The 16,794-nt window shown below is 32.4% G+C and overlaps 2 protein-coding genes across 2 annotated transcripts; both read left to right on the top strand.

Annotated features, from left to right (window-relative positions):
* LOC109193030 (pre-rRNA-processing protein TSR2 homolog) lies at positions 1–1,038 on the top strand. The gene has a single exon (XM_019343802.1). It carries the CDS (start codon positions 179–181, stop codon positions 782–784), a length of 606 nt encoding a protein of 201 aa, XP_019199347.1. The 5' UTR covers positions 1–178; the 3' UTR covers positions 785–1,038.
* A 12,255-nt stretch (positions 1,039–13,293) lies between these two features.
* Positions 13,294–14,345, top strand: LOC109193113 (zinc finger protein ZAT5). The gene has a single exon (XM_019343933.1). The coding sequence runs from the start codon at positions 13,389–13,391 to the stop codon at positions 14,130–14,132; it is 744 nt and encodes a 247-aa protein (XP_019199478.1). The 5' UTR covers positions 13,294–13,388; the 3' UTR covers positions 14,133–14,345.
* The last annotated feature ends 2,449 nt before the right edge of the window (positions 14,346–16,794 follow it).

The following is a 16,794-nucleotide window of genomic DNA, read 5'->3' as shown; positions in this document are numbered from 1 at the left end:
CCCCAACCCTGCAATCAAACAAGCCTTCTTATTCCAAAATATCTACTCATAAATTTCAAATTCAACCCTAATTCATTCTTATTTTTATGTATACTTTATATTCATAGTAGCCACCTCGCCGGCCTTAGTGGGAAACCCTAATTAGGGTACACAGCAGCGGTTGTAGATTTTTGGCAAAATGGATTTGAAGAATCATGCTCCGCCGCAGCTCACGGTGGAGGCAGAAGCGCAGCTCCAAGAAGGCATCAACCTGGTGATGTCTCGATGGGCCTCTCTGCAGATGGCCGTCGCAAACGAGTGGGGAGGCCGCGGATCTCGTGAGAAATCCCAGGAGCTTGCTGAACGCATCTTCTCATTCTTCACCAAATCCAAGGAACAGGTATATATTGATGATTTAGAGGAAATTCTTGACGAATTCATGCTTTCGGATTTCAATACCGAGGTCGGAGATGGCAGCATTGAGGAGGTAGCCGAAAAGCTGATGATTATGCACGAGCAATGTACGGAAGGTAACTTTGAATCGATTAATGAACTGAAGCGAACAAATCCTGGGAATTCCGCTGTTACTTATAGCAGACAGGCTGCTAGTGATGATGAAGATGAAGATGATGATGTCGAGAATGGTAAGTTGGTCGATGATTCATCAGACATGGCAGTAGATGCTTCAGAGCACCAAGGCCAAAAAGATATGATGGTAGATGAACCAAGAACAAACGATGGCCCTGAAACGGAAGATGGGTGGACAGTAGTGTCCTCAAGGCGTAAAAATGGTAAAAGGAATTGAGTCAAAATTTCAACAGCCCAATTTTGTACTATGCATTTTCAGTTTGCCCAGTTGTGCTGTGTTTTATGTTATAATTTTGGGTTGATGCCTTGAATACAACACTGCAAAAATGGTGTCTTTTTTGTCATGTCTCTACTTTCTTAGTTAAATAGATGTTCAGTTTTACATTGACAAGTCCAGTGGCATTTCTTGTTCTCTTTCATTCTCATATTCCTATAAAAAATGTTAATTTATGTGCTCTGATTATTAGCTTATATATGCCTTGAAACTTGAAAGAGATTACTATTACAAGACTATTATAGGCCATGATTTATGCTAGAATTATTAGAACTGTGCAGCTCAAGTAGACTGGTGATCAACAGGATAGTTGTATCTTGTTATGGTTTGAAAACTGAAGGTAAATATCATTGATTTTCAGTCTGTCAATGTAGTATTGAATGATTTTTGGGGCAGAGGTGATTTGTAATGTTGAAAGTTTGTAGAAATGGAACTGGTAGAAATTATCATTGGGAGTATAGCTGTGGGATCTGGGAATGGCTTCATAGTGGCAGGGAGGGGGATAGATTATTAGATAGTAGTATACAAGAGATATTAGTGGGCTGTGGCTTTCCTTTAGTTTACCAGGAAGGTGAGCTAAACAGAAAGTGGGGATAATTTTCTGAAAGCTTATCTTGGTTAATTATCATTTTTATTATGTTTACAGTTTGATGACACTAGTGTAACTTATTCCAGACTAAAATCTTAAGTGGGGGACAGAAGAATGCTTCACATAATTAGCCTTTTGTATTGCTCTGTTAAGGACAGAAAAATGATTTTGTTCAACCAGTTCCATCTTCAACTGCAAAGATGTCTCAAGAAGAAAGGTAAAGAGGCTAAATAGGTATAATATGCTGCTGCTCAAGAGTGAAGAGTGTCAAAATGTAGGGGACTTTAAGAACTGCTTTTGCTTGATTGTCCAAAAAGACATTCTCTTCCTATTCAGAATGTCTCTGGTTTATAGACCTCCCCATCAGATGTTGTATCTCTACATTGACCCCCCAGCTCTCTGACAACCTTAAAATAATAATAATAATAATAATAATAATAATAATAATAATAATAATAATAATAATACAATGGTGCTATGATCTTTGTTGACCTGTTTTTTACTTGGGATAGGACAAAGCAAAAAGGGCTAAACAAATCTATGTTTGGGCAATGCCAACAATGTCAATGAAAATGAGAGGAGGCTATTAGGATAAAGAAGGTAACTAATGGTTTCATTGGTACATTTCTTTTGGAGCATTACTATGATTCAGAAGATTGGTTTTCAGTTGTAAAGTTATTTTTTCATTTTTTGGATTGCTCAGGGATATTCATCTCTTTGTCTATTCAGGGACTCAGGGTGCATTAGCCTCTTCTGTTCCCTTTCCTGGAGAAGTACTTGAAGCAATAGTTATGTCATGGACCCGATCCACTGGGCTCGGGTCAAAATACACATTTTATATAATGAATGTTCACAATTCAAATTGTGAACATTCAGTATGTAAATTGTGAACATTTAGTACATAAAATTGTGAACATTCAATATGTAAATTGTGAACGTTTAGACCCGAGTTCTCCTTGCAAAGTGGACCTGAGTCCACAGAATAATTTGATGAAATATTGTTGAATGGGCTCCCAATAAACCCAGCTCAAAGATATTGCCAGGTCCAGCCCACATCATCTGCCCAATAGGCCCACCTAGGTTTTCTCAGCCCAACTGTTTTGGTCCAATTACTGTACAGGGCAAATTATATTGTGGACCATGTTCTTCATTGCAATGAAGACCACTGATAGATGCTCAATTTTTTTTTAATTTTTTTTTTTTGAAGACAGATAGATGGTCGTTTTTAATATACTAAAAATCATTTTTAATGTACTAAAGATTCGTTTTCAGGCAATATACTAAAAATGAACCTTAAAAAAATATTTAGAATATTTAAAATGAACCTTCAATATATTAAAAATGAACTTATATGCCAGTGGTTTATCTTACAATGTACACCATGGTCCGTGGTATAACGATTGTTGAACCGGGCCACCAGCTCCATCTATTCCTTGTGTCATTATTCTGTATTGTACATTTGTACTTGTATATATGGATTGCGTTTGAAGTCAGTCATTTATTAGGCAGGAGAAATTCATGGTATACAAAAACTGAGGATGTGGTCACAATATACACCATGTGATCCCAAACACAAAGGATTCCCTAACCAACTAGTGTACCCAAAATTAAGTAGCAAGTAAGATGTTGAAATAATGCATGTTATTTATCTCTGAAGCGGGAATGGTGAGATTTCTAGATTACATGTAAAAGTGTAAAATTTTGTGTTAGATGTCGAAGTTAGATTGACTCAATTTATCTCCTCATGGGTTTAAAATCTAAGATATTGGTCCTGTTTGGTAAAATGGCTGTTAGCTGATAGCTGTTAGTTGTTAGCTGATTGTGTTAATTAGAGGGTATAAATAGTTGATAACATTAGCTGATTGTAGAAAAGTGTTTGGTAAATTAGCTGTTAGCTGATAGCTGTTTGGTATAATTTCTTTTTTCAAAAAGCTAATTGAAAAAGTTGCTTGGAGTAGCATTTTGAATTTTAGCCTTTTGAAATTGCAAAAAGCTAATTAACCAAACATTTATATTGATATTTTAACTAAATCAAACAATTAATAGTGGTCAAATAAGCCAAAATTGACCTATAGGCCAATTTTTTACCAAACAGGGCCATAATCTAACGAAGTCGGAAATCTGGATTATATATATATATATATATATATATATATATATATATATATATATATATATAAGAATATGTTATTTATCCTTGATGAGGGATTGGTGGAATTCCTAGATCATGCCATCATTCAGATTTAGAATGCCAACTAATTCTTGTTTCTTTCACCAAACTTTGTTTAGTTCAAAATGACTTAGTGATATTTGTATGATTTAGATAAATGCAAAATAAATAAATAAAGATTTAACAACAATGTTTATCTACACAAATTTACAAAAATCACTATTATATTACATGTGCATGAAAATGCTAGTTGCATTAGTATTTGTATTTTGTGGGATGAGACTATTATATTTTGATCGAACACTTCTAATAATTAACCACTAATGACATTTTTTGACATTAAAAACTTTAAATATATATATAATTTCTTGTAGTGGTGTCGAATTATAAATGGAAGACGGCTCTAAAATAAAATTTTTGTGAGTTAAGTGAAGTGAGAGTGAAAGTAATAGATGGGAAGAATTTGATAATATAGATGGGGAGGGATAAAGTAAAATAAAGTCAATGTGGTTTAAATTAGAGGGGTTTGATGGGCACCTTAGCTTTATTTATTACTTGTTGCTTTCTATAGTTGTTCAACTTTAATTTGAGAGTAGTGGTTGTTCGATCTCCTACACGCAACTACTACTACTACTTCACCACAACTAGCTGCTACTAACAACTAAGCCACCATCCATTTATAATCATTTTTCTTAGTCAAAATACTATATATTAATTACCCCTTACCAAAAGGCGTTTACTCGAATGAGAAGGACTTAATACCTTTAAGCATGGTGAAGTTAGGAGTGTTGAAAAATGCAAATTAAAGTCCAAACATTTTAACTACTCCCCATATTTGTTTGGATGGTTACAAGTGGGTGAGTAACTAGAATTTGTTCGATATGATTATACTTATTTGATCTACTAGTTTTTTACGCGCATTATACGATTGAGATAATATTCAATGTTTTTTTTTTTTTTATTTTTTTTTATTTTTATTTTTATTTTAAATAAGTACTTTAAGATATATCAAGGCAAGATTATATTGGAATTGTTCATGCATAGATAATTGAATGTTGAATTTGCGTATTTAAATAGACAATTATAAGTTTACAAATGCAAGATAATATAGTCAAGATTGACTATAATTGTCAATAAAATAATTGTATATGTATGATTTAAATCAAATACGGGACATAAGGGAGAGCAAATAAATATTAGAGCATAAAATATTAAATATATACTAAGGCTCTGTTTGGCAGAGATAAGCTAGGAGCTTATAGCTTATTTTAAGCTACTAATAAGCTATAAGCTCTGTTTGGTAATGTTCCAAAATAAGCTCCTAGCTTAAAATGAGAGCTTATTTTGGAACGCTACTTTAGGTAGCGTTTCAAAATAAGCTAGGAGCTTCCTAACTTTTTTTTTCCATATTTGCCCTTATTATTTTAACGTAATGACATGTTTTACCCTTCTGAATTAAAACCCTTTCTCTTCCCCTATTGGCAACTTTCACGACAATCCCTTCATCTTCAATCATTCGCATAAGCCTCGTCCATCTCCCCATTTGCATTCCGCATAAGGTTCGCCATCCCCCATTTGCCTTCCGCAGAAGCACCGCCATCCCCCATTTGCACTCCGCAGAAGCATCATCCATCGGCATCCCCCATTTTCACTCCGCAGGAGCATCATCCATCGCACTCCGCACTCCGCAATAGTCCAATAGCCATAGCATCAATCCGCAGGTATGTATATGTTTGGCTGGGCATCCTAAATAATGATTTTGTGTGTCTTGTTCTTCTTAAGTGGATGGACTGTTTGACCATAAAACTGTTTAGTGTTATTATTATTATTTTAAGATTGATTATCTAATATATATGATGAATAGGATTGTATTGGATGTATTGATGGTACTCATATAGCAGCGTGCATCCCTGAGGTTGATCAATTGCGATATAGAGGGAGAAAATGAATTCCCTACTTTCAATGTTATGGCAGCGTGCAACTTTGATATGTGTTTCACTTTTATATCTGTTGGATGGGAAGGATCAGCACATGATACACGTGTATTTCTTCATGCAATTAATACACGATCAATGAACTTTCCCAAGCCGCCACAAGGTATCATATTCGTATTTTTTAACTCTAAAATCATATAATTTTATTCATTATAAAAGTTTAGTGTTATATATATTTTTTAGGAAGATATTATTTGGTGGATAAAGGATATCCAGATAAACAAGGATATCTGGTACCGTATCCAAGAATAAGATATCATCAATCTCAATTTGAACAAGAGCCGCCAACAAATGCTCAAGAAGCATTCAATCGTGCACATTCTTCTCTTCGAAGTTGTATTGAGAGGTCGTTTGGAGTATTAAAGAAGAGATGGAAGATACTTGCTAATATGCCACAATTTAGTGTGGAGACCCAAATTGATGTTATTATGGCCACCTTTGCACTCCATAATTATATTCGGAAGAATTCACAAGATGACATGATGTTTAATGTGTTTGAGCAGCATCCAGATTACATACTGCCCGATGAACTTCAAGATTCAAGTAGTAATATCTCCATCAACGAAAATTTAAGTCAGGCCTCTACTGAGATGAAGGAGATTCGCAACAATATTGCTACATCATTATGGGATGCTAGATCATGATTATGCTAATAATTTTATTTCAAAATATTAATTTTTTAAAAGACAAAATGTCAAATTTTAATATGTAAACAAACTAATTTAAATTTTATGAAGATGTCCTTTTTAGTCTTTTTACATTTATCAGCTTATCAAAAAGCTAGTTTTACCAAACACTTTCAATCATAACAGCTAGCTTAACAGCTCTTCAGTTTTCAGCTCCGAGCTTATAGCTTTTCAGCTTTCAGCTCCTTTTCAGCTTTCAGCTCCTAGCTTATAGCTTTTCAGCTAGGTTTGCCAAACAGAGCCTAATATTGAAGAGCTATTGACAAACAAGGACATTGCGAGGTAGTTTCCCACTTCAATTTGTTGTGTGATTTGAATACTCTTTTTGTCAATAAATCGCCCAAGTAGTTAATATGATTGGCTTAATTATATATTTTTTTATTTTTTTAAAACTATTATTATTATTATTATTATTATTATTATTATTATTATTATTATTAAATATATGTATATCCTTATGTCATTTTACATGTTAATCTAAACAGCTAATTTTTTCAAATATCTTTTTTACCAACCGTTGATATAATTCACTGGTCAAATTTACAAATATAATCCGCTAACGCTAACCGCTAACTGCTGATTGTCAAACAAAGACATTACGAGGTAGTTCTCACTTCAATTTATTGTACTGTGTAATTTGAATACTCTCTTTGTCAACAAATCCCTCAAGTAGTTAATATGATTGACTTTATTAATTATATATTTTTTTAATTTTTTCATGGTATTAATAATATACTTGGTAAATAAATATATAACATTATTTTGTATTATAACTTTGATATTAATTAAAAAATAGTGCACAAAAAATATAATAGACAATGTAGTGAATATAATCAATTGATGAATTTGAATGTAAAGAATTTTTACATTGGAGAAATATAAAGACAATATAACTAATAAAATTATTTTTCTTAATTAATTTATTGATAATGAATAATTTTTTTTAATAAAGACATTTTAGACATTGTAGGGACAATGTAACGAATATAATCAATTGATGAATTTCAATGTCAAGAATTTTTACATTGGAGAAAAATAAATACAATATAACTAATGAAATTATTTCTCATATTTAATTTATTGATAATGAATAATTTTTTTTGAATAAAGACATTGTAGACAAATAATTCTAAATTAAAGAAATGTATATGTATTATTTTTTGTTGTAGCTACTAAATTATTATTTAATTTAATAAGAGTAAAATAGAGTACTAATTATGCCAACTTTGATTGGGATGAGATTCGAACCTAAAATTTTTTTTATTGAAATCAATGAGTAAGTTAACGGTGAACTAACAGAAATTAATGGAAAAGTTAACGGATAATCATATTCATTAAGGATAAATTAGGAAATCTTAAGAAAAAATTAAATTCTGATCAATCTGAGCAATTCATTTGATTAAAAATTTGACCGCCATTTTTTCTACCCATTATAGGCCTAACTCTCTTGGGCTCTTATTAATATAGTAGATATAGTAGATAGTATCTAAACAGAGTATCGCCAATAGTTATGCTATGCAACCGTGTGCACCATGCATGGTGCACACGGTTGCAAAACGACGTCGTTTTAATTAAAAACGCGCGTCCTATTTAAAAAAGAAAAAATCAGTTTCGATTCCCCTCAACAACATTATTGTGGATATATAGTTATGAATTTGTGGATATATAGTTATGAATTTATGGATATTTAGTTCATTCATTGTGGATATTTAGTTCATTCATTATGGATTTTGTGTTATTCATTCACTGTGGATATATAGTTATGAATTTGTGGATATATAATTCAAATTATGCACACAAAAAAATGCTATTGCCGAAAATCGAATCTGAAATTTTTTTTTTTAAAGTGGAACGCGCGTTTTTAGTCAAAACGACGTCGTTTTTGCAATTGTGTGCACCATACATGGTGCACACGGTTGCACAACATAATTTGCGGAGTATCACTTAGGTTCAGGCCCATACATTAAAGAACCCTTTTATTTTTTCGAGTGTACGTCATCTTTTCTAGTATGGGTTATTATTGTTATCATTCTAAATGAGTGGTCATAAGTTCGAACTCATAAGTATTTCAATAATAATAATAATAATGAGCACCAAAAATTAGTTCATAATTAAAGGTTTGATCACATGAAAGCCCTTAATTAGCTTTACTTGGTTGGAACTTGGAAGCTAGCTACTATAGTACAGTGATGAATTATTTGGAGAGACATTGCTTCATCAACTTTCGAACTAACAAAGCTTGTGAAAGTGACCTCAATTCGAATCGTCCGATCCTCTCTTGATTTGGAATTATGACAGATTAAAATTTTGGGTTGATGTGAGACCAAATGCACCTTTCACTCCACATTTTCGATCTTCTCATCTGCCTCAGTGAAAACACCAAACCTCTTTGAGTAAGAGGAAGTCGAGTAAGGTTTAAGACTAATAAGTGCAAACCCCAACTACAATCATATACTAATGGACTTTCAATCATGAATAATATAATATAATATAATATAATTAATAATTAATTCCTATGTGGTGAAGATTATATTACGAGTTTAATTCTTATCAACACCCCAACAGTCGAACTCATTGCACGGCTTACCTCTTCATGTGCGGGGTTATCCCGTACACATCCTCAAGTAATGCCCCTTTAGAGATTCAAAATCATAGTCCAGTCTAACTCGCAATAGAGTCTCATAGTTTTAAAAATTAAAGTTAATTATTAGGAGAAGAGGTAACTCACACTTATAACTTAACATCGTGTAAAATATAATGGTCCAATAAATATGAAAAAATTGTAACAGTTAATACAATTAAGTCATAGATTATATAGATGCAAATGAAGGGGAAAATTAAAGTAGTATTTTTCCATGGATCATGACTAGGTAGTAGGTACGGTGTTGTTCTGTATATACTAATTGTCATCATTAAGTATATATAGCTGTAACTCCATAATCTAAATACCGGATTTAGTTAAGGACATTGCACAGAGAATATTTAGTTAAAAAAAAACTTGAGTTGTCATCCTTATTATGATAATGGGACAGGTGAGCATTATATATGCATGTATCCATTGTCAACTATGAACCAACAACTTAAGAAAAAGGATCAAGAAAAATGACTAATTACCGCAATCTTGGCCAACTTATCAACAACAGAATTAAACTCTGGCGGATCATGGGTAATAATTGTCACATATTAAAAAGTATAAAGTGTGACATTTTAATTAATCATCAATTACCATTCCACCTTATAATTTATGGTAATTTACAATTATGTGAATAACTTAAAAGGCAAGGAACCATATTGCAGGGAGTGCCTACAAGGCCACAAGTACCATTCTCATAATCTTCGGATCGCAGCCCTTTTGAAATAATGATTTTAATACTTGTACGTTCTGTATATAAATATAGTTCAGTTGGACCGTACGTTTATAATTTTTGTCATGCAAATTAAAGTATATATATTAAATATACACGGAATAATAATACTCATACATTAATTATACAATTTCGTAAAAAAAAATGAGAATTGGTCGAAGTTGTCTGTACTGAGTAATTTTATTTTATTTATTTTTTTTTTTTGTCATGAGGAAAAGTTAAAATTAGTGGCAAGAAATTCCCCTACTTAAATGCATTTTTAGCCAGGTGGGCCCAGGGATCGACAGATTAAACCATAATTATCATTATAATTAATTAACGTAAGAAGACTGGAAAACCAATTATATTGTAAAAACTGCGTACGAGGCAAAAAAACAACAGCCGTTAAAAAAAAAAAAAAAAAAAAAAAAAGAAACAAAGAAAAGTATATCATAGATTTCTTGATCAGTTACTTTTGACCACATATTAGAAATAGTCATATTCATGTCGAGTAAATTTCACTCAAATTTGAGAATTCGTGAGTGAAGTTACTGAAGTCGGATCAAGATGAAAATATAATACTTATAATGAATAATGTACTATTAATTAGCAATAAAGTATTTGATGCTCATAAAGAAAAGTATAATACTTTTGAGAAAAAAAATAAAATATTTGCATTTTAATTTAGAAGTATTACGGAGTAATTTTTTCTCAAAATTATTATATTTTCCTTTATAAACAACAAACAATTTTATTCCTGATTAGTATTACATTTTTTAGTATAAATATTACATTTTTATATTGACCTGACTAGTACGTTTCACGGACAAGCTAAGGATCCATGAGATGATTTTACATAAGTTTTTGCCTATTATTATTATTATTATTATTATTATTATTATTATTATTATTATTATTATATACACACACACACTTTTTAATTGTTTTATCTAAAAAATAATAAGATTATTAAATAATTAATAAAGTACATGTATGGTAGATAAGTAATTCTGAAGCAAAGATAAACAAACATTTACGGCAATTAATAAGTAAAAAGAGGGTGGTTTCATGCTTCAATTAATAAATAGATATAATAAAGTAAAAAGGGGAATACTAAATATACAAAAATTAAAATTAGCACTATTAAATCCAATATTGTACCTCACCTGCCACTCATTTCATATGTGATTATATTCATAAATATTGGTAATAAGAAGACAAAATAAATAAATAACATTAAATAATATATATATATATATATATATATATATATATATATATATATATATATATATATATATATATATATATATATATATATATAAGTGGTCCACGTTTATAACCTTTTAATACCTTTTTAAAAATTTGATTATGATATATACGAGATTTGAAGCATACTAAAGTATTATGCATTTCATTTCAGCTGATAATAAATCGTAAATTTATTATTTTAAATTATATTATTATACATTTGATCTTCAACAATAATCTTTAATCAATTAATAACTAAAGTAATAATTCTTCTTCTCTTCTCTCAAATACTGTCTACTGAACCAGTTAAAATGTACTGTGTGGATAATAAATTATTAATTTTAAATATTAGTGGAAAAAGCAAATGGATGGGTATCGATCGAGATCCTATCCAATAATGTCCTACATCTTTATTCTAGATTTATCCATAAAAGTCCCATATATAAATAAAGAGAGGAAGAGATGGATAGAGAAATAAATTAGAACTAAGGAATAAATAAATAAATAAATAAATAAATAAAAGGAAATAATAAGTGGTATGGCATATATATATGGCCACAAATTAAATCAGCTGAAAGTAAACTAGTAGTGTGAAGTGTGCATGATAGAAACCTGTATGGTGCATGTCGCTCCTCACTCCCCTCCCCACTTGACATGCAATGAAGCCACTAGTGTCCCTACCCAACACACCCCCCCTCCCCCCCACCCCCCCCCCCCCACCACGTTCAGATATATCTTTGTATATATATGTTGTGTGCCTGAAAGCGAAAGCTATCCAAACCCACAATATTTTTATTATTTATTATGATGCGTCCTTTTCCAAAAAACCATAATTTTATTAATTACATTTTGATAAAAATAGGAATCATGAATTTTTTTTCTATAAATTCAGGTCCATTCAATTTATAAGTGACAAGCCTTTAATTTGCTAGTCAGATTAATATTTATGTTAAAGTCAGACGCTTATCACTGCATTAAAACTATAACGAGTAGTGAATGTGTAACTTTATTTCAGTATACTTGTGTACAGTAACAACCAGTGTTACGTTTTGAACTGTATGATGTTGGGTAGAGATTTGAACTTGACCCTTCATGTTTCTGTCGGGATCGAATAGGTGATGGAAAAGGCAAGAGTTTGCTTGAAAGGCAAATTAAAGGAATCTTGGTGGATTGCCTCACTAGCTAGCTTGCATCTCTTCTTTCTTTTCATTGAATTTGTGAAATTAAAATTAATACTACTATATATACTATACTGTTGCATCTATACAAGTACTTTTCTTTAAGCTTAAGAAGACATTGAGTGAGGGAGGTGGAGCATGCCTTTAACGTGCATTCCCCTTGCTTTCATGGCTGTTTTTGTTCGTGACTTTCGCTGGCAATTTTCTTATCATCTTTTTTTATTATATTTAATTTTTTTGAATGCTTATTATATTTAAATTATAAAACTTTAATTTTTTATTTTTATATTAATAAAATAAACCATGAAACCGACTTCGAACGCTACCCCATCACCAACCTGCAGCTTCCTTCACTCCTTTTATTTGTTAAAAAGATCATTTTACTTTTACTTTTCTCCTCAATTTTCCCATTTCTCTTCACTTACAAACACTCTCAATTTTTGTTCCCCTACACTACCATGACTAGCTTTCCACTACTAGCAATCATTTCCACGTTAACCCGTGATCGATCGATAAAATTAAGGCGTATTTTCTGTATCCATAAAGTGACTAGAAACATGATTTTAAACCGAAAGAACCTAAGTTTCTGATTCCTTTAATCTTTTGTTACGAAATTCATGAACTTTTGGCTGTATTGGACTGTTTAATGACCATGTTAAGATATTCTTTTGCTTAGTTTAGATCTTAGATAGTATTAAATTTTCGTATTTTGCCCAAATTCATGATATGTGACACGAAAGTAATACAATAATTTGTACTTATTGTTATTTTTATCGAAATACTAGGATAGCTCTGATATCATTGTAATAGTTTTTGTAAACAGTATGCTTGGTTTTTAGGAGATCAAAGTAGCAAGCTAAGAGATAATACAATGGATTTCTAAAAGTTTCAAGGGGCGAGAGGAAGTTGAAAAGGTTGAGATTCAAGTTGCTTGAAATGCTGGTCTACATATGTGTAGCCTAAGTGTAACTAAAGAAAGTGACGAATATTTAGTTAAAGACACCTTTTTTTTTTAATATTACAAAAATAATTTTATTTATTTTGGCCAGTTGAGCAAATTGGTGGCTACAGACTGATTCTCATTCATCAAAGGTGTTAAAACTATTCACAAGCTTAGGCTTCTCCTTTTGACCCCAAACATTTTCCTACCATTCATAATATATATATATATATATATATATATATATATATATATATATATATATATTACACACAACACTTATCATCTGTACTACCCCACCTATCTCTCTCTCTCCTCTTCTAATTTCTCTCTATCACTCTCCTTTCTTCTTCACTTTCCCACTTCACTTGTTCATAAGCAAGGATAGGTAGCTAATGGCAACTATGGAGTTCTCTCAAGAAATTTCTTATGTTCATCACTCTCCAACTTATAGCACTGAGGAAGATGAGGACATGGCGGCCAACTGTCTGATTCTTCTGGCGCAAGGTGGGTGTCGCGTGAAGCAAGTGGCGGCGGCGGCAGGGAAAATCAGCAGCCGGAAGTTCTCTGAAATGGCCACCGGCGGCGGCAAGGCCGCCGCAGGGTTATACGTGTACGAGTGCAAGACTTGTAACCGGAGTTTCCCGTCGTTTCAAGCTCTCGGCGGCCACCGCGCGAGCCACAAGAAGCCTAAGCTTATGGATCATCACGAGCACCACCATCAAGACCATTACGATCAACAAAGCCCCCCGCCGCCGCAGCCGCAGCCGCCGCTCTCAGCCGCACACGGCGGTTCTAGCAAGCTGGCCAAGATTCACGAGTGCTCGATTTGCCGTGCGGAGTTCTCTTCCGGGCAAGCCTTGGGCGGCCACATGCGGAGGCACAGGCCGGCGGCGCCTATCAACACAGCCGCCGCCGCAAAAGGCGGCTCCGTGAGTAGTAGCAACGACGAGGAGGCGACGGAGTCATCGGACGGCGTCGGAGGTAATCCCAGAGCTGCCGTTTTCTCCCTTGATCTTAACTTACCGGCCCCACAAGAAGAAGAAGAAGGTGGCCATGGCAACAAGTTTGAATTCTCAGCCAAGCAACAGCAAAGTCTTGTCTTCTCCGTCCCAGCTTTGGTGGACTGTCATTACTAAACAACGTTCAGTTCGTTGAAGATCATCAACAAATACAAATTAATAATATGAATATTGTATTATGATTTGTTATACAAATTAAACAGTAATTTTTAGATTTATTTTTATTTTTATTTTTATTATCATCCATCCCGTCAATATATATTGTTGCTGTTCATCATGTATTTTATTAATATTGGGAATCATTAATTGTTAATATTCTTTGGAGTTGATATGATCTATCTGTACGTATATATTTTTCCAATGTTGATCATCTACTTTTTTGTAAGAGTAGTTCTATACACTTTGAGTAAGTGGTTAGTGTTCATGGTTGCCTTTCATTCACGAAAAGGAAGTGATGGGGCATCTTTTCTTTCTTTTTTAATTAATTAATTTCTTTTTTTTTTTTCTTTAAAAAAAATTTGTTTTTTGTTCTTTCTTGAGTGGGAGAGCGATGTGTAACACATTGACACTCCAAACAAAGAAAGGGCTGTGTGTGTGGACTATACATGTTTGGGGTGGGATCGAACATTTCCCGTGTGTGAGAGTTTGCTCTAAATTTTAGACCGCACCATTTTGGATTCTGAGCAAATCTTAATTGTAGGAAACACTTTTAAGCTCGTATTATACTCAAACTAATTTTAGTTCGCACAGGGTTGGTCTAATTAAGGGACAAAGTCTCCGTTTACACCGGATTGGTCTAATTAAGGGACAAAGTTCGCACCGGGCTGATCTAATTAAGAGATCGGACAAAGTGCTGGCTAAATTGATTTTTTCATATAAGATGAGTTTGAACTCATGACCTCTCTTAAGGAAAAAGAGTGTACGACTGTTCACGCCAACCAAGATGGTTTGGGCATATATTATTAAAAGTGAAAAGAAGTAGCTAGCTAAGCTAGCTAGCACCACAACTTAACCGAAAGGTTGAGGATTAGGTTCATGAGATGAGATGACACTTCGGTTTCTTGAGGATTCCAACAAAACATAAAAGAAAGAGAAACTGATCCCTCACTATCTGTTCCATTAAATGACAAAGAATAAATGGATAGCAAACATGAGCTGGTAACTGCCAAACCCATGCGTATCCATCTGTTTCTTTTTTTTTTTTTTCTTTTTTTTTCTTCCATAATAATAATAATAATAATAATAATAATAGTAATAATAATAATAATAATAATAATAATATTATTATTATTATTATTATTATTATAAAAAAAATGGCTACACTTTTTAAACAAAAGTGTAACATATTCTTATGTATTTATTTATGTTTTTGCTATCATAGTGAAAAGTCTACTTATATGTTCATTTTTGTAGTAGTGCTTCTCTTTCCGTCACTCATTTCATTAGCTTATAACCTACTAATTATAACTAACCTTCTCTATTGCTTTCTTATCTGTTTCACTCTTGTTGCATATTTTTGGTAATTAGGGTGTGATTGTATGTATTAAAATGCTCTAGCTAGGTATAAGTTATGCCTCGTCATTATAGATAGCAAATGGACGGTTTTTGGAAAGATAATAAATATCGGTAGAGAAAAATCGGGAAGATTTTAGCATGCTCAAATTAATGTGTGCTTTCGTTATCCCATGGTATTGAATACATATGTTAAATGGATGTTCAAATTTGAGATCTCATATATTTCAATGAAACTAATAAAATCTTTCTACTTAAATTATGGGTTATTGGTGAATGGAAATATTACTTGAATCGTATAATTTATTATTGATTGACATGCTTTCAACTCGTTTTTAATTATCTACTTTAAAAGTCAATTAAAACTAAATCCTCTAAAAGGTGTAGAATTTAGATGATTTAAAAGGTACGAACCTAAATGGTTGATTTGTGGCTTGCTTAATGTTCATGATGCGAGGTAGCAGTGTAGGAGTTCGAATAGGTCCAAATATGATAGAAGGTCGATCTAAATTGGATTTCTTGTGCACACATGAAGATTAAGATCTGACTGGTGGGTTGATTGTGCGACTGACAATTTATTTCAATTACTTTAGGAGCAAGGTCCTGTGGGCTTAGAATTAGTCTGACAAAGTTGGGATAACCACCTAAGTTTTTTTAAAAAAAATAGAATACAATATCTTGGTATACTAATCCTATAAGTTGAGTAGATTTTTTTTTTTTTTTTTTTTAACACATAAAAAGGAGGACCACAAAATTACAAATTTGACTCCATCGGGAGTATTCTATTGGTATTCTTAATTTGATGAGCCGGTAAACTATGGACAACCTATGTTAGTTTACCTTTTTATAGTCCTTTGTTGGTTTGGATCAAAGACGAGATTTATTTAATACACACACTCAAATAGTGATTGTAATTCTCTCTTTACAAAAAAAAAAAAAAAAAAAACTTTTATGAAAATGTGATGGTTCACTAGACTTGGTCACTTGTAACTCTCAACCCACCCATCACACACCTAATTGCTTAACTCTCTCGTACTGTTCAAGTTTCTTAACTAACTAACTAAGTATTCTTTCTGATCTATATGTATACCAGAACTATGTATGTATATATTATATTATGGCCTGCAAGTCTGCAATCACACGTCACTGCAAGCAGTTGAGTGTGATCACCTCCAAAGTTCCACAATATCTAACTATAGCTACCTTTAATTTAATTCAATAATTCAATATATATAATTCAATTAATTAAATCTTGATTGCGTGACCC

This window comes from Ipomoea nil, unplaced genomic scaffold (genome assembly GCF_001879475.1).
Source record: "Ipomoea nil cultivar Tokyo-kokei standard unplaced genomic scaffold, Asagao_1.1 scaffold1834, whole genome shotgun sequence".
In the NCBI taxonomy this organism is placed as follows: Eukaryota; Viridiplantae; Streptophyta; class Magnoliopsida; order Solanales; family Convolvulaceae; genus Ipomoea; species Ipomoea nil.
The sequence above is the reverse complement of the archived record's forward strand: the minus strand, read 5'-3'. Positions and strand labels throughout refer to the sequence as shown.

What these genes read in the sequence shown, in the direction of transcription:
- LOC109193030 (XM_019343802.1), top strand. Translation starts at nt 179, where the DNA reads ATGGATTTGAAGAATCATGCTCCGCCGCAGCTCACGGTGGAGGCAGAA.
- LOC109193113 (XM_019343933.1), top strand. Translation starts at nt 13,389, where the DNA reads ATGGCAACTATGGAGTTCTCTCAAGAAATTTCTTATGTTCATCACTCT.